The 26,838-nt window shown below is 41.5% G+C and overlaps 1 gene segment (V, D, J or C); it reads left to right on the top strand.

The window, feature by feature from the left end:
* The first annotated feature begins 933 nt into the window (after nucleotides 1-933).
* LOC123841238 (T cell receptor gamma constant 2-like) overlaps nucleotides 934-26,838 on the top strand; it is a 61,848-nt gene continuing 35,943 nt past the window's right edge. The window contains 2 exon segments of the C gene segment in view: nucleotides 934-976; nucleotides 1,065-1,387. Of these exon segments, the coding sequence occupies nucleotides 934-976; nucleotides 1,065-1,387 (366 nt within the window).

Here is a 26,838-nt window from a genome sequence, read left to right as displayed (position 1 = left end):
ACACATACACCTGATTTTCCATAACTGTAATATTCCCTGTAATACTACACTATGAGGACCCCAGAAATCATCTACTGTAACTAGTCCAGTTTTAAGATGAAATACCAATCCCCAACATTTCCTGAGCTTTTTCTTTGCATCTGGGACAGGACACAGGCTTTGCTTACATTCCCTGCTTACTCTGCATGCAACCTAATGAGGTCCCTTTGACATATGAGGAAAAGGAGAACTAGCTTGCCCAAGACTCCTGTGTACAGCTATCATGTCATGTTAGGGCATTTACATGTTCCGAGGAGACCTCTGGGAGAAATGCCCCAGTGCTAGCTCAGGGGGCCTGCTGCCTTTTCAGCAGGGATCTCTGCTCTGTGCTTGTCCCTGCATCCCGAGCAGCCTGCACACCCATTGCTCTGTCAGTACCAAGTGGCCATTTGAGGCTTGAGATTTGTCTCCAGGCAGACCTGGCTCACAACCCCATCTCCTAATCCTCCTTAGGCATGTTGCCTAAGGTTACTTAAAATACCAGCCAGGCTTTCCCCATTTCTAAATTGAGGGTATTACCATTCATCCCACAGGGTGATTTTCAGATGTGATAAAAAAAAATAAGCTGAAACAAATTAGTGTGGTGCTCAGGTGTAGTCGAAGTCCAATCAAGGATTGCTGTTATCACTGGTATTCTCCTTGCACCAACATTCCTCATTGTTTCTCAGCCCCCTAACCATGGATGTTCCCTCCACCCCTTGTGGTCAGACCTGTCCCTGCCCTCTGGCCCCTCCCTCCCTTTCTCCTGCCTCTCTCTCATCATTACCTGCAGGTGCCTCAGGGAAGCAGAAGCTCAGATCCTAACCTGCCCTCTGCCACCACCCAGGCAGTCTCCTCCCAGCAAGTGCATCTAGGAGGTCACCCTGGGTTTCTTTCCAGGTAGGAAGCAGAACCATGCTGGGTCTCCTTGCCATCCTGTGCACTCTCCTGTTTCCCGGTAAGTCCAGACACGCTCCCCCCGTGCAGGGTACCCTGAGGCTCCTGGCCATCCCTGTCTCACCACTGTCCCCTCCTCCCCCTGGCAGGTGGTGGAGCAGGGCTCAAGCTGGATCAGCCTGCTTTGGTGGTGGTGCGCTTGCCCCTGGAGAGCTCAGCCACCCTGCAATGCAAAGTAGACACCTCCGTCAGCTATGTCCACTGGTACCGCCACCAGGAGGGTACGGCCCCCAAGAGGCTCCTCTACCTAGACATGTCCAGGTCCTATGTGCAGAGGGATTTTCCCATGAAAGCAGACAAAGTCAATGCCAAGAAGGGCAGGGAGAGCAACAGCTGTATTCTGTCGGTGCTGAAGCTGGAGAAGCGTGACGAGGGCGTGTACTACTGCGCTGCCTGGCAAGAGCACAGCCCTGTGCTCTGACCAGGTCCCTGAGCAAAAAGGTCTCTGTCTCCCAGGGCGCTCCATGCCCGGCATCTTCCACCGGCTCTGGGTCCCTGGGGTTGCCCTGGGTCAGCCTCAGCACCCCAGACTCTCGCTCTCCGCGGGTCCACTGCACAGAACCCTGCAGGCTAAGGAGCCCCTGGCGCGCAGTCTGGCGCAGACCCAGCGAGCTGTCCAGTCTGGAGGGACTTTTCTAAAGATCGTCCGGCGCAGCGTTTCTGAAGCGCTTGGAGCAGAATCTGTGCTGCTCAATGCAGTAGCCACTAGCCACTAGCCACATGTAGCTCCTGAGCACTTGAAATGTAGCTAGTGCACTAGTGCAAACTGAGATGGGCTGTTTGTGTAGCATACAAATCACATTTGGAGACTATAAAAACAGATGAAATATCCTAGTAATTTCTATATTGATTACTGTTGAAACACTATTTTGGATATCTCGCAGTAAATAAAAACAGTCCTAGAATTTTGTTTCTTTAACTTTTTAAAAAATGCCACAGTTAGAAAATGTGTCTCAAATTGTGACATACATTTATTTCTACTGAACAGAGCTGTGACAGACCGGCGACTGAAGATTCTGGCCATCACCAGTGAAGAATGTGAGAATAAAGTATTGTGAAAATCATTCAAGAGAGATTTACCATAAAATGATTGAAAACTGAGATTGGAAGTCACCTTCTGATTCCATTTTCTAAGTTGCTGCCCTGCCCACTGCTAGTTACTTTACAGTGGAGAATCAGGGATCAAAAGCACCGAAAACAGCAGGGCTAGCTTCTCAGCATCCTCATGCACTGGCAAGCTTGGTGCTCAACTCCTGTGCGGGGACATGATCCTCAGGCAGGTTGATGTATCAACCTTGGTTGAGCCCGGGGCCTACAGCCTTCCACTTCTCCTTGAATGCTACTCCATATGGGATTTGGGGGCCAGATTCCCTGGACCTCTGTTATCGCCTCTGTAAAATGGGTGTTTTACCTGCCACGATTATGTGACCGATTTCTGTTAAAGCAAAATTGTACAAATAAGATACCAATATGTTTACTAACTTCTTATAAAGTTTGTCAACTTCTTCAGAAAAAAAAAGAAAATCTATATTACTGATCCTCCAGTCCCAAACAGGAAAACACCTGCTGCCATATGTGGGGAAGAAGCAAAAGCTGTCTGAGGAGGTCTAAGCTGAATTAATTGTATTTTCAATCAAAGATTCAAATTTTATGTACACTTAATAGCATTGGTAAACATGATTATTGAGAGGAAAGTCCAAAACACTTATTATAATTTCGTTACAGAGAAATTAGCTAAATATGAAGACGCTGTCATGAGAAGTCCTCCCAAGTCAATTTAAATCTCAGTTTGCAACATGGGTCTATAGTGCCTTTGAGTTACAAGCTGAGAGGACAATGGTCTTGTGCATGGAGAAAACAACCCCTATGTGGAGAGAACAACAAGTCATTTTTGGAGTCATTTCCTCCTCCTGCCCTTCTCCTTGAGGATAAGGTGAGCTTCACCAAGGACACTTTGACCACACACAGTAAAGCCAGACCAGCCAGAGACCAATAAGCCCTCCCATCCTAAGTAAATGTTTGCTAATTAAATGGTTGTTTAAATGGCTGATTCTAACAACACTGAAAGCATCTTGTTAAAATGTACAGGACCAAGTACAGTGGTGACTCCATTAATGTCTGTTGAAGTGAGATTGATATTTTTACTATTAGAGAGGGGCTCACATTACCTCACAGGTGGGGGATTTTGCATAGATGGATGCTTGAAATATCCTGATGATTTGGGCTCAACTCATTTATTTCATTCCTGAGGTGGGTGAGACACAATGATTTTGAGTAATAGAAACAACATTATATTATGAAATTGATGCCGAAAAAAGTCTAAGAACATCTCAAAAAATCAGTTTTCATAGTTATATTATCCATTCTCAATTGATCACACACACTAGTAGTGGGCAAAATGTCATGTCTGTTACATGAGAGTCATCTTCTAAAAATCACAACTCTAAAAATTTCTGGGAACACCTGGAAATCTATGCTGATTGTTTTGTGTTGGGTGTTCTTTATGTTCCACCCCCAGGATGGGTTCAGGGACACCATCTTGGGTAGAGGAAAGGGCACAACTTGGAGAGGTCACTTCTAAACATTGGGATCAGGAGAGTTTTTACTATGTTACTTCCATACCCTAATTGACTCATGGAAAACCTGTATGGCTTTTGATTTTTATTTTAAAATTTATTGTTAAAAAGAATTCACATGTTACTTAATATTAAAATTCTTGCATATTATTGAACACTTAGACACATGAAGTCTGATGGTTAGAAATGTGTGTAATAGCCTCTGTCTTGACCACTATTTCTCCCCTCTTCTCCAACAACCTTTGCTTCTTTTACAAAACAAAATCTTGTTTTCTCTGCTGATTCCTACTGACTCCATCTGCCAAGTTAGAGACCAGGTTCATGCTTGGAGAGCTCAGAGTAACTTCTTCGGCTGAGTGGGTCTTTTCCCCAGTGAAGGACAGATACCAGGTACTATAGACAGTGGCAGTGATACTGAGTCTTCTAGTAACACTGTACTTAATTTCCTTGGTTTCCTTACATCTCTTTTGTCCACATGCAGATGAGCGAATGAGATCATCCCAAGCAGAATTGCACACAACCATAGTTTTTTTCAACATAGTTGTTTGGCACTTTTATTGCCTGAAAACATGATCTGCTACCATTCATGGAAGTTTGCTAGAAAATCAACCTCACATGTTCACCTGGAGACTGAGAGGAAGATAGGCTTTCAAGTAGGACCCTGTGTGTCCCCTGCTGTGGGGGGACAGATTTCTCCCCTAGGCAAAGGACAAGAATGGATGCTGAGGTGTGCAAAGGATTGATACTGTGAAAGCTCCTATTTCCTCCTCAGGATCAATGCTCCACTTTTCTCCCCATCGCTCTGTGCCCCAGGAACCTAACCCCTGTGAATTACAGTAATGGGAATCTTTGCTCTGATTTCCAATGGAAAGTTGGCCAATGGAATTTGAAGTTCAAAGAACCATCACCATGTCACCTGACAAAAGTATTTCTTCTTGGGAACTAGATTTCCAAGCCTGTGGATCCAGGGCCCTGAGAAAAAAGAAACACATTCCTCCAGTGGGTTGAGTGGTATAAAAGAGAATTACTTCTCCCACATGCACCTCTTATGCCTGAACATGAAGCTCTGGGTATGGCAGGAGTTGTCACTATATGTTGGTCCCTGTGAGGATACAGGCCTCCTTCAGGGAGGGAGCCCTAAGCTCACTCTCTCCCACTTCTCAGTCTCTTGCTGCTGCTTCCATTAGCTGCTCCCAAACAGCAACCAGAGAATAAGGAAAACCATCTGTGCAGTCCATGAGGGTCTACCTCATAATGCCCAAGGCAAGGTAAAGAGAAGTAGACTGTCCATCTGGAGGAACAAAAGAATAAAAATCAACTAGACAGTCAAATAAAAAGGTTGTATTTGCCCCCACATAAGTAAAACAAGTTGAAGAGTTGGGAGATTTTATCTGGTTCCTTTCATTTCTCATTACACAAAGCCACCAAAGTCCCATCTCTAACAGACCAGGATGTGCCCTGTTCCCTCAGTAAGAAAACAGGAAACTGGACAAGTGTTGAGAAATTATCGTTAAATGTTGTGCTTTTCTAGTTGATGAATTCAGTAGAGAGGAGCATGTAGATTATTTCTAATGCTTTTGTTCTTCAGTTAAATCAGGGATTCTGAGGTATTTGCCGATTTATTAGAGGTAAGTCATCATCACCTAAGTAGAATAAAATAAATAAAGAGATCTCTATCTCTGTGTAGAATAATGATTACAGGGCTTTATGAACCCATATTATGATGAATTCAATTCTGTGTTCTTGATGTTCTTTAATACAATAAACAAGTGGGCAGTAGTGAACCAATCTTAACTCTTATGAAAAAAAAGTAGAGAAATGCCTGCCATTTTCATAATGTCAACTAAAATCCAGCCTCTCACGTTTGTTATAATTGTTCTATCATTTCTGTCCTTCCTTCATCTACTTTTCTGCCATTTATGAGTCAACATTTAAATGTTTCACTCACAAACTGATCATTCCTATCTATTGTGAGTTCTGTTGCCTTTATTTTTTTAACTTCTAAATTGAAGTTACCAAATAATTACCAAAAATCTGTAGTTATATTCTGAAAGTGGTAGAATTAGTATTTGTAATCCACATGTCAACATATTACTTTGATTGATTTCCTTTGCTCTAAGAAAAAGAATTAAGTTCTTTTGAAATTTAATAAACATAATGTTCTGATAAGATTTTAATAATAGCTATTTTTTTACTGAAACCTCCTTCTGCACTAGGTAGGCAGTGTATTAAGCACTTTATATACTTCTTGTTATGTAATGCCTCAGTATCAGAGGAAAGGGAGTTGATGGCTACCATTGTACCCCCACAGATGTCACTAATCCTGCTCTAAATGTCTGGTTTGACATAATTTCCTATTGATTTGCTTTCCTATTTAGAGACTCTGTTGAAGTGGTCTGATTATCTCAGAGAGAAGTAAGGTTCTCAGAGATTTTCGATAACTGAAAAGCTCAATCTGAAGGTGCTGGCAATGAATAAATTGGAATTCATATCCATTTAGCTGCCAGATAATATGCTACATGTTGAGTCTGTTGAGGAAATCATGTGATCATTCTAAAAATCCTGCAGATACACCTATTTCATGGAAGATAGAATTGATGCTTAGACAAGAACAGAAGGTGCAAGGGGGAAACTTTACATCCCATGGTGTGGTGTGAGTCAGTGGTTCAGGGTTGGTTATGGCACAAGATAGTTCTGACAAAGAGGCTGAATCCTAAAGACCAGCAGGACAAAGGGCTGGAAGAAGGTGGGCGGAAGACTGTAAGAACTAATTCCGCTCCTCCCATGTGTAGTGATGTCCTCAGAATGAGCAGGAGACAGACAAACAAAGGATGAGGAATGTGCCAAAGGAGATTGTCCTAACTTGAAAGAGTCTGTTCTAACCGAGAGGAAACTATTTTCAGTTGGTAAGGTTAACACATCCCTCCAATATCAGAATGAAGAAGAGATGACATACATACATTATCAACAATAATGACACTTCTTTTACCTGCAACAAACCTGGAGTTGCAGCCTCTGATTGTTGTTACCAGTGTGCCCTGCTCATGTGTGCCTATGTGAGGGGGCACAGTGGGGAACAAAATCCATCCCATACCCACCCTTCTCTATACCCTGAGCAGAGCTGTGTCAGCTTGGAGAAAGAGTGACTTTTTCTAATTATTCTGCAAAGGCTGTGTCCTTTTTTATTTAGTTAAAATGGAGACTTCTGTGCTACAGAGACTTGGTTCAGAAGGTAGTAACTACATAGTTATGTAGACAAGATCCAGGGTTTTAAAAAACTTAATCTATGAAGCTTTCTGACTCTAAAAAAGATAAACTAATCTACAAAAAGTGTTGTTCAAGAACCAATGAAAATACTATTGTTTGAACCTAGGAACCAAATTTTACAATTCAAATCCTTGAGAGAAACTGATGGTCATGAGAAATGCAGTAAAACAGCAACAACAAAAGCCAGCATTTGCATAGACCCCAGGGGCCCCAGACTGTGGAGTGAGAGGAGGAGGTCAGCTGGAGCATCTAGAGTTGACTTCTGTGGAGCAGAGATGCTCCCATCCCAGTAACTGCTGTGAGATTATGAGATGAGAAATCCAAGATGCTTAGGATCCAGCCTGGAGGAGGGCTCAGTATTATCATCAGTGCTTCTTTTAAATTTCACATCTGTCTCTACCCCTTACCATGAAATAATTGGGACAATTAATTTAGAAAAGTCTCCCTTGATGCACATTTGCAATATTTCTATCTGCACTAGATATACCTGTGTCTATGTCTCTGTCAGTCTTTGTCTTCATTTCTGTCTCTCTCTCCGTATCTCTCGGTCTACATATCTGTGTCTATATCTCTGTCTCACTCTCTCTCTCTTTACAGTTAGTAGCCAAAATGACACAACCGAAATATCTATATCCACAGTAGAAAAAAGGATAATTACATTTATGTACCATACTCAATATTGCACCTGCCACCTTAGTCATTTACTGATACCAAAAAAAAAAAAAAAAGAATCAGACCTTGGGTATCTGATACATATTTGGTCTCTTATAACACTCGCTCAGAGGCAATATGAGAACAATAAATAGGCAGCACTGAGACATCCTGTCTCCTCTACTGCAATTCTTTTTATACAGTCCACAGAACACAGTAGATGAAACCACGTGCAAATGTACAAAATCTTAGAGGAGCCAGACAGTCCGCCGCAAGAACCGCTCTTCAGTTCTGGACTCTCATCCTTTCCACATGGGCAACCTCAGCCCTAGTCCCAGCTTCAGCCTCAGCCTCAGCCCCCACTCTGTGCTCCCTGACAGGTACCTCAGTCCTAAAATCAAGGGGAAAAGAAGCAGACAGTCCAGTCACCAGCTGTGCCTGCAGGCTGTCAGCCCTCCTGCTCCAACTTCGCATTGACCTGATGGTCTCCTGATGAGAGCTTCTGGCTGGGGTTGTTGAGAACAGTGTGAGTCAGGAACCATCAGGTCTTTGTCCTGAGAGAGTTCTAGGCAGTATGGATGGTACAGGCTGCATAACAAGGGACTTGAAATGGAGGGAGGGCGGGTGACTGTGGTCATAGACCTGACTGTGAGGGCCAGGTGCAGTGCCAAATGAAGGAAGATGAACGCAAGTGCTACTGGGATACAAGTGCTCCCAAGGAGGACCTATGTCTCTGGTGTCTGTGACCTTGCCAGGGTCTGCACATGCCTTGTCTCTCATGCAGTCTCCGTACACCCTTGCTGAATTAATGTGTGAATCAGTGAATTTCAGGAAACATTATTGAGGAATAATATTTAGAGTATTCCTGTAATGAATCTTAAACATGCATTCTAGAACCTTGATAGAAATATATACACAGAGGGGGGTGGAGCAAGATGGCGGAGGAGTAGGAGACCTGGATTTTGTCTGGTCTCAGGAATTCAGCTGGATAGGGATCAAACCATTCTGAACACCTACAAACCCAACAGGAGATCAAAGAAAGGAATAGCAACAACTCTCTGAACAGAAAAGCGACCACTTTCTGGAAGGTAGGACGTGCGGAGAAGTGAATCCGAGGCGATATTCGGGAGGATAGACGGCGGGGGAGGGGCCTCCGTCGGCCGCTTCTGGCAAGTGATAGAGCCACAGACCACAAAATCGGAACTTTTAAAAGTCTGCTCCGCCGAGGGACGTCACTCTGGTGGCTAAGCGGGGGGTGGAACCCTCCGGGACAGTGTGGTCTCAGGACCCTTGGGATCACAGAAAGACCGGGGGTGCCTGAGTGTGGCCAAGCTCCCAGGTAACGGAGCAGGGAAGCCGGCTGCAGAGGCGGAGCCCAGGCGCAGGCTCTCAGCTCGGGGTGGCCATAAACCGGGATCCGCGGCACAGTCGGGCCCCTGCGCCTCCAGCAGGGACCCAACAAGCAGCAGATCCGGGGAGACTCACCTTCCTCCCCGGGAGGAGCCGCGCGGGAGTGCACCGCAGGGATCTGCTGGGTTTGGAGACTCCACCCGGGGTCGGGTGCCAGAGATAGAAACGTGCGGTCACAGGCCGGGTGAGCACGGAAGCACAGAGAACCCCTCTCAAAATCAATAAAAATAGGTCAACACCCTGACATCTAATAGTAAAACTTACGAGTCTCAGAGACAAAGAGAAAATCCTGAAAGCAGCTCGGGAGAAGAGATCTGTAACCTACAAGGGTAGAAACATTAGATTGGCAACAGACCTATCCACAGAGACCTGGCAGGCCAGAAAGGACTGGCAGGATCTATTCAGAGCACTAAATGAGAAAAATATGCAGCCAAGAATACTATATCCAGCTAGGCTGTCATTGAAAATTGAAGGAGAGATAAAAAGCTTCCAGGACAAACAAAAACTAAAGGAATTTGCAAACACAAAACCAGCCCTACAGGAAATCTTGAAACGTGTCCTCTAAGCAAAGAGAGAGCCTAAAAGCAACATAGACCAGAAAGGAACACAGACAATATACGGTAACAGTCACCTTACAGGCAATACAATGGCACTAAATTCCTATCTTTCAATAGTTACCCTGAATGTAAATGGGCTAAATGCCCCAATCAAAAGACACAGGCTAACAGACAATAGCAGCCAGTTATATAAACCAATTAATAACAAAAGCAAAGAAACACATCGACAACAATACAATAATAGTGGGGGACTTTAACATCCCCCTCACTGAAATGGACAGATCGTCTAAGCAAAATATCAACAAGGAAATAAAGACTTTAAATGACACACTGGACCAAATGGACTTCACAGACATATTCAGAACATTCCACCCCAAAGCAGCGGAATACACATTCTTCTCTAGTGCCCATGGAACATTCTCCAGAATAGATCACATCCTAGGTCATAAATCAGGTCTCAACCGGTACCAAAAGATTGGGATCATTCCCTGCCTATTTTCAGACCACAATGCTTTGAAACTAGAACTCAATCACAAGAGGAAAGTTGGAAAGAACTCAAATACGTGGAGGCTAAAGGGCATCCTACTGAAGAATGAATGGGTCAACCAGGAAATTAAAGAAGAATGAAAAAAATACATGGAAACCAATGAAAATGAAAACACAACTATTCAAAATCTTTGGGATGCAGCAAAGGCAGTCCTAAGAGGAAAGTATATAGCAATACAAGCCTTTCTCAAGAAACAAGAAAGGTCTCAAGTACACAACCTAACCCTACACCTAAAGGAGCTGGAGAAAGAACAGCAAATAAAGCCTAAACCCAGCAGGAGAAGAGAAATAATAAAGATCAGAGCAGAAATCAATGAAGTAGAAACTAAAAGAACAGTAGAACAGATCAAGGAAACTAGGAGCTGGTTCTTTGAAAGAATTCACAAGATTGATAAACCCCTGGCCAGACTTATCAAAAAGAAAAGAGAAATGACCCAAATCAACAAAATCATGAATGAATGAGGACAGATCACAACCAACACCAAAGAAATACAAACAATTATAAGAACATATTATGAGCAACTCTATGCCAGCAAATTAGATAACCTGGAAGAGATGGATGCATTCCTAGAGATGTATCAACTACCAAAACTGAACCAGGATGAAATAGAAAACCTGAACAGACCTATAACCACTAAGGAAATTGAAGCAGTCATCAAAAATCTCCCAAAAAACAAAAGCCCAGGGCCAGATGGCTTCCCAGGGGAATTCTACCAAACATTTCAAGAAGAATTAATACCTATTCTTCTGAAACTGTTCCAAAAATTAGAAATGGAAGGAAAACTTCCAAACTCATTTTAGGAGGCCAGCATTACCTTGATCCCAAAACCAAAGACCCCATCAAAAAGGAGAATTACAGACCAATATCCCTGATGAACATGGATGCAAAAATTCTCACCAAAATACTAGCCAATAGGATCCAACAGTACATTAAAAGGATTATTCACCACGACCAAGTGGGATTTATCCCTGGGCTGCAAGGTTGGTTCAACATCTGCAAATCAATCAATGTGATACAATACATTAACAAAAGAAAAAACAAGAATCATATGATCCTCTCAATAGATGCAGAAAAAGCTTTTAACAAAGTACAGCATCCTTTCTTGATCAAAACTCTTCAGAGTATAGAGATAGAGGGTACATACCTCAATATCATAAAAGCCATCTATGAAAAACCTACAGCGAATATCATTCTCAATGGGGAAAAACTGAGAGCTTTCCCCCTAAGGTCAGGAACATGGCAGGGATGTCCACTATCACCACTGCTATTCAACATAGTATTGGAAGTCCTAGCCACAGCAATCAGACAACAAAAAGAAATCAAAGGCATCCAAATTGGCAAAGAAGAAGTCAAACTCTCACTCTTTGAAGATGATATGATACTTTATGTGGAAAACCCAAAAGACTCCACCCCAAAACTGCTCGAACTCATACAGGAATTCAGTAAAGTGGCAGGATATAAAATCAATGCACAGAAGTCAGTGGCATTCCTATACACCAACAACAAGACAGAAGAAAGAGAAATTAAGGAGTCAATCCCATTTCCAATTGCACCCAAAACCATAAGATACCTAGGAATAAATCTAACCAAAGAGACAAAGGATCTGTACTCAGAAAACTATAAAATACTCATGAAAGAAATTGAGGAACACACAAAGAAATGGAAAAACATTCCATGCTCATGGATTGGAAGAACAAATATTGTGAAGATGTCAATGCTACCTAGAGCAATCTACACATTCAATGCAATCCCCATCAAAATAACATCCACTTTTTTCAAAGAAATGCAACAAATAATCCTAAAATTTGTATGGAACCAGAAAAGACCCCGCATAGCCAGAGGAATATTGAAAAAGAAAAGCAAAGCCAGCGGCATCACAATTCCGGACTTCCAGCTCTATTACAAATCTGTCATCATCAAGACAGCATGGTACTGGCACAAAAACAGACACATAGATCAATGGAACAGAATAGAGAGCCCAGAAATGGACCCTCAACTCTATGGTCAACTAATCTTCGACAAAGCAGGAAAGAATGTCCAATGGAACAAAGACAGTCTCTTCAACAAATGGTGTTGGGAAAATTGGATAGCCACATGCAGAAGAATGAAACTGGACCATTTCCTTACACCACACACAAAAATAGACTCCAAGTGGTTGAAAGACCTCAATGTGAGACAGGAGTCCATCAAAATCCTAAAGGAGAACACAGGCAGCAACCTCTTTGACCTCAGCCGAAGCAACTTCTTCCTAGAAACATCGCCAAAGGCAAGGGAAGCAAGGGCAAAAATGAACTATTGGGACTTCATCAAGATAAAAAGCTTTTGCAAAGCAAAGGAAACAGTCAACAAAACCAAAAGACAACCGACAGAATGGGAGAAGATATTTGCAAATGACATATCAGATAAAGGGCTAGTATCCAAAATCTATAAAGAACTCATCAAACTCAACACCCAAAGAACAAATGATCCAATCAAGAAATGGGCAGAAGACATGAACAGACATTTTTCCAAAGAAGACATCCAAATGGCCAACAGACACAAGAAAAAGTGCTCAATATCGCTCGGCATCAGGGAAATCCAAATCAAAACCTCAATGAGATACCACCTCACACCAGTCAGAATGGCTAAAAGGAACAAGTCAGGAAACGACAGATGTTGGCGGGGATGGGGAGAAAGGGGAACCCTCCTACACTGTTGGTGGGAATGCAAGCTGGTGCAGCCACTCTGGAAAACAGTATGGAGGTTCCTCAAAAAGTTGAAAATAGAGCTACCATACGATCCAGCAATTGCACTACCGGGTATTTACCCCAAAGATACAAAAGTAGGGATCTGAAGGGGTACGTGCACCCCGATGTTTATAGCAGCAATGTCCACAATAGCCAAACTGTGGAAAGAGCCAAGATGTCCATCGACAGATGAATGGATAAAGAAGAAGTGGTATATATATACAATGGAATATTATGCAGCCATCAAAAGGAATGAGATCTTGACATTTGCAACGACATGGATGGAACTGGAGGGTATTAGGTTGAGCGAAATAAGTCAAACAGAGAAAGACATGTATCATATGATCTCACTGATATGAGGAATTCTTAATCACAGGAAACAAACTGAGGGTTGTTGGAGTGGGGGGTGGGGTGGGAGGGATGGGGTGACTGGGTGATAGACACTGGGGAGGGTATGTGCTCTGGTAAGCACTGTGAATTGTGCAAGACTGTTGAATCTCAGATCTGTACCTCTGAAACAAATAATGCAATATATGTTAAGAAAAAAAGAAGAAGAAGAAGGTAGCAGGAGGGGAAGAATGAAGCGGGGGAAATCAGAGGGGTGGACGAACCATGAGAGACGATGGACTCTGAAAAACAAACTGAGGGTTCTAGAGGGGAGGGGCGTGGGAGGATGGGTTAGCCTGGTGGTGGGTATTGAGGAGGGCACATTCTGCATGGAGCACTGGGTGTTATGCACAAACAATGAATCATGGAATACTTCATCTAGAACTAATGATGTAATGTATGGGGATTAACATAAGAATAATAAAAAAAAAGAGCCATTTCAGTGGCAGAGTGAGAACAGAAGCCAAGTGTAAGTATGCGGAGGAGAGAAGGGAGGGTGTGTGTGCAAGTGAGGACAGTGAATCCAAATAACTCCTTTGATAAGTTTTGTCATGAAGGACAGTAGAAAACAGGCAACACAGGGACGGGCTGTGGGGTCAAGGGGAGGAACTTTTGTTTTACCTTTTTGTTATTGTGAAATGTATCAGACATCCAAAGAATAAAACAGCATATATGTTCTGTTTGAAGGGAAAAAAAAAAAAGAAATATATACACAGACACCTCTGTAAATACATACATACATACATATGTACTTATACATGTGTACATATTCTTATTGCATAGTGGTATAAATATGTTATAAAAAGTACATATGGAAGAAATAAAGTATCTTATTTAAGATTGTGGGTTCTAGATATAGATCCTCTGGTGCAAATTACTGTTCTGCTACTTGCTCATGTCAGACCTTTGGTAAAATTCCTGGTGTGTCAAAAGCCTCCCTTTTCTCATCTGAAAGATGGAAACAATAAAAGCACCAACTTAGTAGACTTTGTGAAGATTAAATGAGATAATAGAAACAATGTGTTTGTAGCACAGCACCTACCATGTAGAAATGCCTTCAATATTGTGAGCTATTAATGTTATGAAAAATAAAGAAAATAAAATCTCTAATTTTGAAAGTATTCAAAATAATGAATAAAAGATAAATTCTGCCTTTGTTTTCTTCCCTGTTTGAAATAATTCATGAAGAGAAAACACATTTTTTCATGAATGTGTCTGAAGTGACCATTTATCTCCCTTCTTGGCTCCTAGCATTTGAAACACTCGTCTATGTCCAGGAAATTCCCCACCTTATGAATCTTAGTGAAAGAATTAATTTATTCCCAGTATAGGAAGGAAAATGTCAGATACTGTTTCGCAGCCTTTCTTTTTTTAATTTTCTTTTTTTTTAAAATTATTATGTTGTGTTAGTCACCATAGAGTACATCATTAGTTTTTGATGTAGTGTTCCATGATTCATTGTTTGCATATAACACCCAGTGCTCCATGCAATACGTGCCCTCCTTAAGACCCATCACTGGGCTAACCCATCCCCCCCATCCCCTCCCCTCTAAAACTTATAGTTTGTTTCTCGGAGTCCATAGTCTCTCATGGTTCATCTCCCCCTCCGAATTCCCCCCTTTCATTTTTCCCTACCTTCTCCTAATGTCCTCCGTGCTATTCCTTATGTTCCACAAATAAGTGAAACCATATGATAATTGACTTTCTCTGCTTGACTTATTTCACTTAGCATAATCTCCTCCAGTCTCATCCCTGTTGATGTAAAAGTTGGGTATTCATCCTTTGTGATGGCTGAGTAATATTCCATTGTATATATGGACCACATCTTCTTTATCCATTCATCTGTTGAAGGGTATCTTGGCTTTTTCCACAGTTTGGCTATTGTGGATCTTGCTTCTATGAACATTGGGGTGCATATGGCCCTTCTTTTCACTACATCTGTATCTTTGGGGTAAATACCCAGTAGTGCAATTGCTGGGTCATAGGGTAGCTTGATTTTTAATTTTTGAGGCACCTCCACACTGTTTTCCAAAGTGGCTGTACCAACTTGCATCCCCAACAGTGTAAGAGGGTTCCCTTTCTCCACAACCTCTCCAACATTTGTTGTTTCTTGCCTTGTCAACTTTTGCCATTCTAACTGGTGTAAGGTGGTATCTATTTGTGGCTTTAATTTTAATTTCCCTGATGGCTAATGATGATGAACATTTTTTCATGTGTCTGTTAGCCATTTGTATGTCTTCTTTGGAGAAGTGTCTGTTCATGTCTTCTGCCCATTTTTTGACTTAATTTGTTTTTTGGGTGTTGAGTTTGAGAGATTCTTTATAGATCTTGGATACCAGCCCTTTATCTGTAGTGTCATTTGCAAATATCTTCTCCCATTGTGTGGGTTGCCTCTTTGTCTTGTTGACTGTTTCCTTTGCTGTGCAGAAGCTTTTTATCTTGATGAAGTCCCAAAAGTTCATTTTCTCTTTTGTTTCCCTTGCCTTTGGAGACGTGTCTTGAAAGAAGTTGCTATGGCCAATGTCGAAGAGGTTACTGCCTATGTTCTCCTTTAGGATTTTGATGGATTCCTTTCTCACATTGAGGTCTTTCATCCATTTTGAGTTTATTTTTGTGTATGGTGTTAGAGAATGGTCAAGTTTCATTCTGCATGTGGCTGTCCAATTTTCCCAGCACCATCTATTGAAGAGACTGTCTTTTCTTCATTGCATATTTTTTCCTGCTTTGTTGAAGATTATTTGACCATAGAGTTGAGGGTCCATTTCTGGGCTCTCTATTCTGTTCCATTGGTCTATGTGTCTGTTTTTGTGCCAGGACCATGCTGTTTTGGTGATTACAGCTTTGAAATATAGCTTGAAATCAGGCAACATGATGCCCCAAGCTTTGTTTTTCTTTTTCAACATTTTCTTGGCAATTTGGGGTCTTTTCTGATTCTATACAAATTTTAGGATTGTTTGCTCCAGCACTTTGAAAAATGCCATTGGTATTTTGATCAGGATGGCATGGAAAGTATAGATTGCTCTGGGCGGCATAGACATTTAAACAATGTTTATTCCTCCGATCCATGAGCATGGAATGTTTTTCCATCTTTTTGTGTCTTCTTCAATTTCTTTCATGAGTGTTCTGTAGTCAGATGCTTTACCTCTTTGGTTAGGTTTATTCCGAGGTATCTTATGGTTTTTTTGTACTATTGTAAATGGAATCGATTCTCTAATTTCTCTTTCTATAGTTACATTGTTAGTGTATAAGAAAGCAACTGATTTCTGTGCATTGATTTTGTATCCTGCCATATTACAGAATTGCTGTATCAATTCTAGTAATTTAGGGGTGGAGTCTTTTGGGTTTTCCACATGAAGTATCATGTCATCTGTGAAGAGAGAGTTTGACTTCTTCTTTGCCAATCTGAATACCTTTTATTTCTTTTTGTTGTCTGATTGCTGTGGCTAGGACTTCTAGTACTATGTCGAACAATAGTGGCGAGAGTGGGCATCCTTGACGTGTTCCTGATCTTAAGGAAAGCCTCTCAGCTTTTCCCCATTGAGGATGATATTCGCTGTGGGTTTTTCATAGATGGGTTTTATGAACTTGAGGAATGTTCCCTCTATCCCTGTGCTCCAGAAAGTTTTAATCAGGAAAGGATGCTGTATTTTGTCAAATGCTTTTTCTGCATCATTTGAGGGGACCATATGGTTCTTCTCTCTCCTCTTATTAAGTGTTCTATCACATTGATTGATTTGTGAATGTTGGACCATCCTTGCATACCGGGGATAAATCCCACTTGGTCGTGGTGGATGATCCTTTTAATGTACTGTTGGATCCTACTAGCTAGGATTTTGTTGAGAATTTTGGAATCCATATTCATCAAGGGTATCAGTCTGAAATTCTCCTTTTTGATGTGGTCTTTGCCTGATTTGGGAATCAAGGTAATGCTGGCCTCATAGAATGAGTCTGGAATCTTTCCTTCTGTTTCTGTTTTTTGAAACAGCTTCAGAATATGTATTATTTCTTCTTTGAATGTTTGGTAGAATTCCCCAGGGTCTCCATCAGGTCCTGGACTTGTTTTTTGGGAGATTTTTGGTCACTGTTTCAATCTTTTGACTGGTTATTGGTCTATTCAGATTGTCAATTTCTTCCTGTTTCAGTCTTGATAGATTATAGGTTTCTAGGAAGGCATCCATTTCTTCCAGGTTGCTCAATTTATTGGCATATAGTAGTTGATAATAATTTCTAATAATTGTTCCTATTTCCTTGGTTTTAGTCATGATCTCTCACCTTTCATTCATAATTTTCTTAATTTGGATCCTTTCTCTTTTCTTTTGGGGAAGTCTGGCCAGTGGTTTACCGATCTTATTAATTCATTCGAAGGACAAGCTTCTACTTTTGTTGATCTGCTCTACTGTCTTTCTGGTTTCAAATTCATTGATCTCTGCTCTAATTTTAATTATTTCTCTTTTAATGTGTCGCTTATACATCATTTATTGTTTTTTCTCCAGTTCTTTAAGGTGTAAAGTTAGTTTGTGAATTTGGGATTTTTCTATTTTTTTGAGTGAGGCTTGGATGGCTATGTATTTCCTCCTTAGGACTGCCTTTGAAGTATCCCAGAGGTTTTGGACTGATGTGTTTTTGTTCTCATTGGTTTCCATAAATTGCTTAAGTTCTTTGATTTCCTGGTTGGCCCAAACACTTCTTGAGCAGAGTGGTCTTTAGCTTCCAAGTGTTTGAATTTCTTCCAAATTTTTTCTTGTGATTGAATTCCATAAAGCATAATGGTCTGAGAATATGCAGGGAATAATCTCAATCTTTTGGTATCAGTTGAGACCTGATTTGTGACCCAGTATGTTGTCTATTCTGGAGAAAGTTCCATGTGCGTTCGAGAAGAATAAGTATTCTCTTGTTTTGAGTGGAATGTTCTTTATATATCTATGAGGTCCATCTGGTCCAGTGTGTCATTCAAAGCTCTTCTTTCTTTGTTGATTTTCTGCTTAGATGATCTGTCTATTGCTGAGAGTGGAGTATTGAGGTCTCCTACTATTAACATATTATTATCAATATGACTCTTTATTTTGGCTAACAGTTGGCTTATGTAGATGGCTGCTCTCATGTTGGGGGCATAGATATTTACAGTTGTTAGATCTTCTTGTTGGATAGACCATTTAAGAATGATATAGTGTCCTTCTGTGTCTCTAACTACAGTCTTTAGGTTAAAATCTAATTTGTCTGATATGAGAATTGCTACCCCAGCTTTCTTTTGAGGTCAGCTGGCATGGAAGATGGTTCTCCTTCCCTTCACTTTCAATCTGGATGTATCTTTATGTTCAAAATGAGTCTCTTGTAGACAGCATATGGATGGGTCCTGTCTTTTTATCCAATCTGCAACCCTGTGCCATTTTATGGGAGCATTTAGGCCAATCACATTGAGAGTGATTATTGAAAGATTTTATTGTCATCATGTTGCCTGTGAAGTCCTTGTTTCTATAGATTGTCTCTATAAATTTCTATTGTATATGACTCTTGGGGTCTTTCTCCTTTTATAGAACCTCCCTTAATATTTCTTTCAGGGCCAGCTTAGTGGTCACATATTCTTTCAGTTTCTGTGAATCCTGGAAGCTCTGCATCTCACCATCCATTCTAAATGACAGCCTTGCCTGATAAAGTATTCTTGGCTGCTGTTTAGTACCCTGACTACAACTTGCCAGCCGTTTCTGGCTTGCCAGGTCTCTGTGGATAGGTCTGACGTTATTCTGATGTTCCTCCCTCTGTATGTAAGGAATCTTTTTCCCCTAACTGCCCTTAAGATGGTTTCCTTGGTTCTAAGATTTACGAGTTTTACTATTACATGCTGGGGCATTGGTCTGTTCTCCTTGATCTTGGGAGGGGTCCTCTCTGCCTCTAGGACACAAATGCTTGTTTCATTCCCCAGATTAGGGAAGTTCTCAGCTAGATTTGCTCAAATATATCTTCTAGTCCTCTCTCTCTCCCCACCCCCTCAGGGATCCCAATAATTCTGACATTGGAATGTTTCATGGTGTCACTTATTTCTCTAATTTTGCTTTTCATGGATTTTAAGCTGTTTGTTCCTGGCCTCCTCCAGTTCCTTCTTTTCTATCAGTTTGTCTTCTAGATCATTAATTTGTTCTTCTGCCTCATTTACCCTAGCTGTTAGAGTATCTAGATTAGATTGGATCTCATTGATAGCATTTTTAAGTTCTGCCAGATCAGCTCTCATTTCTCCCCTTAGAGAATCTGTGTTGCCATTAATCGTTTTCTCCATCCTAGTTATTGTCTTCATAATTATTATTCTGAAGTCTATTTCTGACATCTTGTTTATATCTACATCCATTTGTTCTGTGGCAGAGGTCACAGTCTCTGAGTCTTTCCTATTTTAGGGGTTCCTCCTCTTATCATTCTGTTGAGGGGTGGTTGAGGGAATGTACAGAGTCCAAATTATTGACCACAACCCAACAGGTGCAAGATGCTTACCTATTTTCTAGGGACCTTAGGGTTGTTGGCCTCTTTTTCTTCCAGCCTGTCTTCTAGGAGAGGGACCTGCTGTGCTGTTACTCAGGCAATCCTGTATGCGCAGAGTTGTCCTGCTCCCTGTGGGGGGGATGGGCTCAGTTAAAACCCATTTTGGGGGGCTTTTGTTCTCTGGCAGCTTTCCCTGGCAGCTTTCCCCATCTCTTCCAAGAGTCAGAGCAGATGTGACTGTATCTAAACCTCTGCCTCAGGACAGAGAGATTGCAATCTGTTCTTCAGTGAGCTCTCTAGGCCACATTGTCTCCATTTCTGTCTGTGCTGCTAAAAACCGTCCTTGGTTGTGCACCCCACAGCAGCACTCCCAGCCCTCACTTCCAGGTCCAAGCATGTCTCTGCTGTCTGTGCTTCTAAAACTGCCAGCCACCCCCAGCTCATTTTTTTAGAAGGACTCGAGGAGGGGCAAAGGGAGAGAGAGAATCTTAAGCATGCTCCAAGCTCATCACAAGCCCAATGTGGGGCTCAATCTCAGGACCCTGAGACCATGACCTGAGCCAAAATCAAGAGTTAGACGTTCACCAACTGAGCCACCCAGGTGCCCTAAATATTTGCTCTTCTGAAAGTTAATATTTATTAAATGTAATATTTTAAAATTAAATTGCTGAGTCTCATTTAAATTTAAAGTCATTTAGAATGCTAAGTCTTAGCATCCAGAGACTCAGTATGTGAGTAAGGTTCAGGCTGAGACAGGGAATCACTGTGTGCCATTTTTATAACATCTAAAAGAAATCCCTCTGTAACATAACTATTATTGGTCCATTTTAAAACTACAAAAATTAGAGCTTAATGAATTAAAAAAAAATTAGAGCTTAATGAATTTAGGCTTAATGTTGAGCCAAAGGTAGTAAGTTCATGCCTTCTGAACTGGAATAATGGGCACTGAAAGGTTTAAAGACTGCAATTCCTTAAGTGAACTCTAGGGGGTCCAGTGAATTAGAATCGGAGCAAGGCCCTTTTGCTTGGAGGTGTGGGGAGGTTGTGCCAGCATGATCTCATCGGAATAGAGCTCAGAATTCATTGAGACTGTTAGATGCCTCTAATAGGGCCACTGTTGATTCTCCCTGTGAAAGAAGAGAGGGAACCTGCCAAGAGCAGAAAAGCCTACCTGAGTGTTTGTGTGTGTGTGTATGTGTTTGTGTATGTGTGTGTTCTCCCTTCTGGGCATATGTTAGCTCCTATAACCCACATCACCTAAATATTCTGTTCCAGTATAATCAGCCAGCATGTCTGACTCCTGAGGTAACTGAAGTACTAAGGGGGTCAGTGACTTATCCAGGTCCACAGCTGGTACTGGGTGAGGTGGTAGAGAAGGGGAGGGACCCACATCAGCTGACTCCTCTTGACCGTTACACTAAACCACTTCACTGCAGGACAATAAAAGGAAAAATACACTGTCTCCCACAGGAGAGACAACCGATCCTGAACACTAACTGACACAAATTGTTTCAATGTGCTGCAGCACAGGTGCAGGACCTGAGGGATTAGGTGTCTTCAGAGAATAAGTAAAATGCCAGTAAATTCTCAGTTGCCTTTTCAATATAAAAGGCCCATCTTCATGTTTCTGAGCAACGTTTCTGCAGTACGGGATTCCAAGGGGAATGGCAGAGTGGGTGTGAGAATCATCCTGCCACACCCCAGACGGACACATTTACCAGGAATTTCTTTCCAGATTGGAAGCCCTCTTACCCCATCTGCCCAGCACTCACAGGGAACAGGAAGGCCCAGAACTACTCATATTTGTGGCAGATAATGAACAACCCCAGGGAACTATCTAAGCCACCACTTCTGAGAAAGCTGAACCAGCCCCACCCTCCTGCCTTGGGCCTAACAAGTCCTGTTAACAGGGACCTTTCTTACCTTGTTGGTGGGGACCCAGCCAGGCCAACAATATGCCACTCCTGAAAGCTATCATTTTCTTGTCTCTCAGGTCTGTGAGTTGTCCCCCACGAACTTCAGTTTACAGAAAACCTCAAGAAATTCTTCTTGTTGCCTTTTTCCATATAATTTTTTTCATGGGAATTTCCCTTCTTTGCTTGCAGTTGGCCACAGGCAGGTAAAGTTGGAGCAACCTGAAATATCAATATCCAGAGCAAGAGATGAGTGTGCACACATACCTTAGAAAGTGCCCACTAGCTTAACAAAAGAGCCATGCACTGGTACTGACAGAAACCAGATCAGGGAGAGAATATCTCACATTTGTCTCAACAAACCTTACTTAGAGTCACTTAAGTAGGAAGAACAAGAAACTTCCACTTCAACCTTGAAAATAAATTTCTTAAGGAAACAAGATGGGGTCATGTACTACTGTGGCTGCTGGATTTGGACCCACAGCATTAGAGTTGCCAAGAGAAGCTGCACAAGAACCATCTTCAGGTCTGACCACACCCACATCCTTCTCAATATGGGCAACCACAGAGGTTGCAGAGCTGGGTGCCCAGCCAGAGCCTCTCCCTCTGCATTTCCTGAGCTTGGCAGGAAAATGTCTTAGATTCTGTTCACACAGTGAGCCCCATATGATACCGGCAATTATGATACAAATTAAAGCAGTTTGAACCGATATCCTACCAAATTAGGCTGTCTGGGAACTCTGAAAATACAGAGTGAATGGTTCACAGGAAAATCCATTTGCCTGTTAATGCACTGTAGAGAGAGATTTCTAGTACCTGAATGGTTCAAAATGAAGACAGGAAAGGGGTATACAGATTACATAAGTATTTCTTATTATCACTTCCAATTTTATTCATGGGCATTGCAGTTTTTCAGAGGTAGAATGATCTGTCAAACATAAAAATTCCATGCCTTTACTACCATCCTGTGGCCATACTGAAAGAATCTACTGATTGTTATATCCCTAAGTATATGGCAGTTATTTGGGTATAGGAGACACCAAGGTATAAATCCTGTATCCTAGAGATAGAAGCAGCACCTCACTCCACATTCAGGGTCAATACTAGGACAAAAGGAACACACACTCTCAATGGGAACAGGCCCCTGAGAACAACAGGTGCCTGCAACATGGTGGATATGCCTCTAAAACCTTGTTCTCTGGGGTTCTGGAAAGAAAATCAAAAATCCTGAATACGTATCAGATGGTTAAAAAGAAGGATAATGGATACTCCCTTTATCTGTAAAGAAAAGATGGCAAAGTTCTCTCACAAATTAATAAAATTAAAAATCATGATTGAGAATAAAATTCTGTTATTAGTAGCTGGATGGTTGCCAGTTTTCAACAAATAGTGATAACCACAAGTATTGTGTGAAATTACAAAACCTCCTCCCCCACCTCCTTAGAGTCCACTTTCAAATGTTGAGATAAGATCTTTACTTCAGAAGAACTTGATACTTTTGGTAACTTGGATATCTGAGCACATAATCATGATGCATGAGTTTACCTCTGGTTCCTGAGATCACAACAACACCTTCATTCTCTGTTTCTCCTTCTAGCAATCAGGTGGTGCTATCAAGTGCAGAGATGCTATGGAAGCAGAATGAATTCCTGTGACAGCAGTGTCAGAACCTTCCCAGGGGCAAACTCAGGATTTTGTGTCCCACACCCTGCCCATCATGATTCCTGACTGGGGTGAGTTCCAGGGGGAGGAACCTGAGGGCCTGGGTCTCAACAAGCCCTCACCTGTCCCCTAACACATCTACAGAAAGAAGTTAAGAAGACCCCTGAATGAAATATGGAGTCAGAAAACAACGAGCACTTTCTAGAAAGAAGTGAATGAAGGGCACCTCGGTGGCTCAGTTGGTTAAGGGTCTGCCTTCGGCTCAAGTCATGATCTCAGGGTTCCCAGGATTGAGCCCCACATCAGGCTCTCCACTCAGCAGTAAGTCTGAATCTCTTTCTCCCTCTGTGATCTCTCTTGCTTTCACTCTCACTCAAATAAATAAATAAAATCCTTTTTTAAAAAAAGAAGTGAATGAAAAGAGGGATTAAGTTTCTCACAGTATCTGTGCTAAATATTTTACACAGATTATTTTATTTAATTCTCAAAAGAGCAGTGCAGAATGGATTGAATTGGCCATGTGGGGAGATGGAGCCACCCTGACTTTTCAGCACACAACAACCATGAAACACTACAGTGATGACAGGAGGGAAAGGATAGCCTTATCTATGTGGCTTTGAAGTGACAAGATACTATGTGGCTGTCAAAAACCCGTTTTTAAAAGAATTATACATCAAGTTTACAAATTTATTAAGGGACAGAGCAAATTTCCTCAGGTGGGGCCTTGGTCCGTCAGCATTTCTAAAATTTCCAGGGGGTCCAGAACATGTTGCCCCAAGAGAGGACTTGATCAAGATGGAGGGCCAAAGGTAGAGTCAGTATTTCCAGTACTAATGCAGTCAGTATTTTTTTGTTGTTGTTTTACATTTAATAATGAGATTATTTATATAAGAATATAAAATGTAATTGTATATATAACACTTAATATGTTTATATATTTATATTTTCCCATCTAATACTACTATACTAATATACTAATACTAATACTAATACTACTCTGTAACAGCCTGAGAAAAAAAGAAAAACTAAAAAGCTACAATTAACCATAATGGCAATAGTATTTACCATGGAACAGGGGGTCTGCAAACTCTGCCCACACCAGGCAATCCCAGTTTTGTAAATAAAGTTTTATTGAAACACAATCTTGACCATACACTTACAAATCGTCTGTAGCTGTTTCCACTACAAAGACAGAGTTGAGTAGTTGCAACAGAGACCCATAAAGCCTAAAATGTTGACTATTTGGCCCTTTACAGAAGATGTTTGTCAATCATTGCCCTCAATGATATACTGTGAGTGACATTTATTTTTATTTTATTTTTTATATTTTTTAAAGATTTTATTTATTTATTTGACAGAGAAAGACATAGCGAGAGAGGGAACACAAGCAGGGGGAGTGGGAGAGGGAGAAGCAGGCTTTCCCGCTGAGCAGGGAGCCTGATGCGGGGCTCGATCCCAGGACCCTGGGATCATGACCTGAGCCAAAGGCAGACGCTTAATGACTGAGCCACCCTGGTGCCCCTATTTTTATTTTATGTTTCCCTATTTCTCGGTGTTTCCTCAGCAACCCTTGTTACATATCCATTCTCCCCATACTGTCTTTTTTTTAATTAAAAAAAATTTTTTTATTATGTTATGTTAATTACATACAACACATCATTAGTCTTTGATGTGGTGATCCACGATCCATTGTTTTCTTTAACACCCAGTGCTCCATGCTGTACGTGCCCTCCTTAATACCCATCATGGGGCTAACCCATACCCCATCCCCCTCTCCTCTAAAACCCTGTTTGTTACTCAGAGTCCATAGTCTCTCTCCCTCCAGTTTCCCCCTCTTCATTTTTCCCTTCCTTCTCCTAATGTCCTCCATGCTATTCCTTATGTTCCACAAGTAAGTGAAACCATATGATAATTGACTTTCTCTGCTTGACATTTCATTTAGCATAATCTCCTCCAGTTCCATCCATGTTGATATAAAAGTTGGGTATTCATTCTTTCTGATGGCTGAATAATATTCCATTGTATATATGGACGACATCTTTTTATCCATTCATCTGTTGAAGGGCATCTTGGCTCTTTCCACAGTTCGGCTATTGTGGACCTTGCTTCTATGAACATTGGGGTGCATATGGCCCTTCTTTTCACTACATCTGTGTTTTTGAGGTAAATACCCAGTAGTGCAATTGCTGGATCATAGGGTAGCTTGATTTTTAATTCTTTGAGACACCTCCACAGTTTTCCAAAGTGGCTGTACCAACTTGCATTCCCACCAACAGTGTAAGAGGGTTCCCCTTTCTCCACAAGCTCTCCAACATTTGTTGTTTCTTTCCCTGTCCATTTTTGCCATTCTTTTTTAAAGATTTTTATTTATTTATTTAACAGAGATAGACAGAGAGCACAAGTAGGCAGAGCGGCAGACAGAGGGAGAGGGAGAAGCAGGCTCTCCACAGAGCAGGGAGCCCAATGCGGGGCTCGATCCCAGGACCCTGGGATCATGACCCGAGCTGAAGGCAGCCGCTTAACCCACTGAGCCACTCAGGTGCCCCCATTTTTGCCATTCTAACTGGTGCAAGGTTGTATCTCAATGTGGTTTTGCTTTGAATTTCCCTGATGGCTAATGATGATGAACATTTTTTCATGTGTCTGTTAGCCATTTGTATGTCCTCTTCAGAGAAGTGTCTTTTCATGTCTTCTGTCCATTTTTTGACTTGATTATTTGTTTTTTGGGTGTTGAATTTGAGAAGTTCTTTATAGATCTTGGATACCAGCGCTTTATCTGTAGTGTCATTTGCAAATATCTTCTCCCATTCTGTGGGTTGCCTCTTTGTTTTGTTGACTGTTTCCATTGGTGTGCAGAGGTTTTTATCTTAAGGAAGTCCCAAAAGTTCATTTTTACTTTTGTTTCACTAGCTTTTGGAGATGTATCTTGAAAGAAGTTGCTGTGGGCGATGTCAAAGAGGTTACTGCCTATGTTCTCCTCTAGGATTTTGATGGATTCCTGTCTCACATTGAGGTCTTTCATCCACTTTGAGTTTATCTTTGTGTATGGTGTTAGAGAATGGTCGAGTTTCATTCTTCTGCATGTGGCTGTCCAATTTTCCCAGCACCATTTATTGAAAAGACTGTCTTTTCTCCATTGCATATTTTTTCCTGCTCTGTCAAAGATTATTTGACCATAGAGTTGAGGGTCCATTTCTGGGCTCTCTATTCTGTTCCATTGGTCTATGTGTCTGTTTTTGTGCCAGTACCATGCTGTTTTGGTGATTACAGCTTTGTAATATAGCTTGAAATCAGGAACGTGATGCCCCCAGCTTTGTTTTTCTTTTTCAGCATTTCCTTGGCAATTCAGGATCTTTTCTGATTCCATACAAATTTTAGGATTGTTTGTTCCAGCACTTTGAATAATGTCTTTGGAATTTTGATGGGGATGGCATTGAAGGTATAGATTGCTCTGGGTAGCATAGACATTTTAACAATGCTTATTCTTCTGATCCATGAGCATGGAATGTTTTTCCATCACCTTCAATTTCTTTCATGAGTGTTCTGTAGTTCCTAGAGTATAGATCGTTGGCCTCTTTGGTTAGGTTTATTCCGAGGTATCTTATGGTTTTTGGTGCTATTGTAAATGGAATCGTTTCTCTCATTTCTCTTTCTACAGTTGCATTGTTAGTGTATAAGAAAGCAACTGATTTCTGTGCA

This window comes from Mirounga angustirostris, unplaced genomic scaffold, assembly GCF_029215605.1.
Source record: "Mirounga angustirostris isolate CCGP_5_RB_7025 unplaced genomic scaffold, mMirAng1.0.hap1 SCAF_12, whole genome shotgun sequence".
Lineage (NCBI taxonomy): Eukaryota > Metazoa > Chordata > Mammalia > Carnivora > Phocidae > Mirounga > Mirounga angustirostris.
This window is presented reverse-complemented; position numbering and strand designations above follow the sequence as displayed.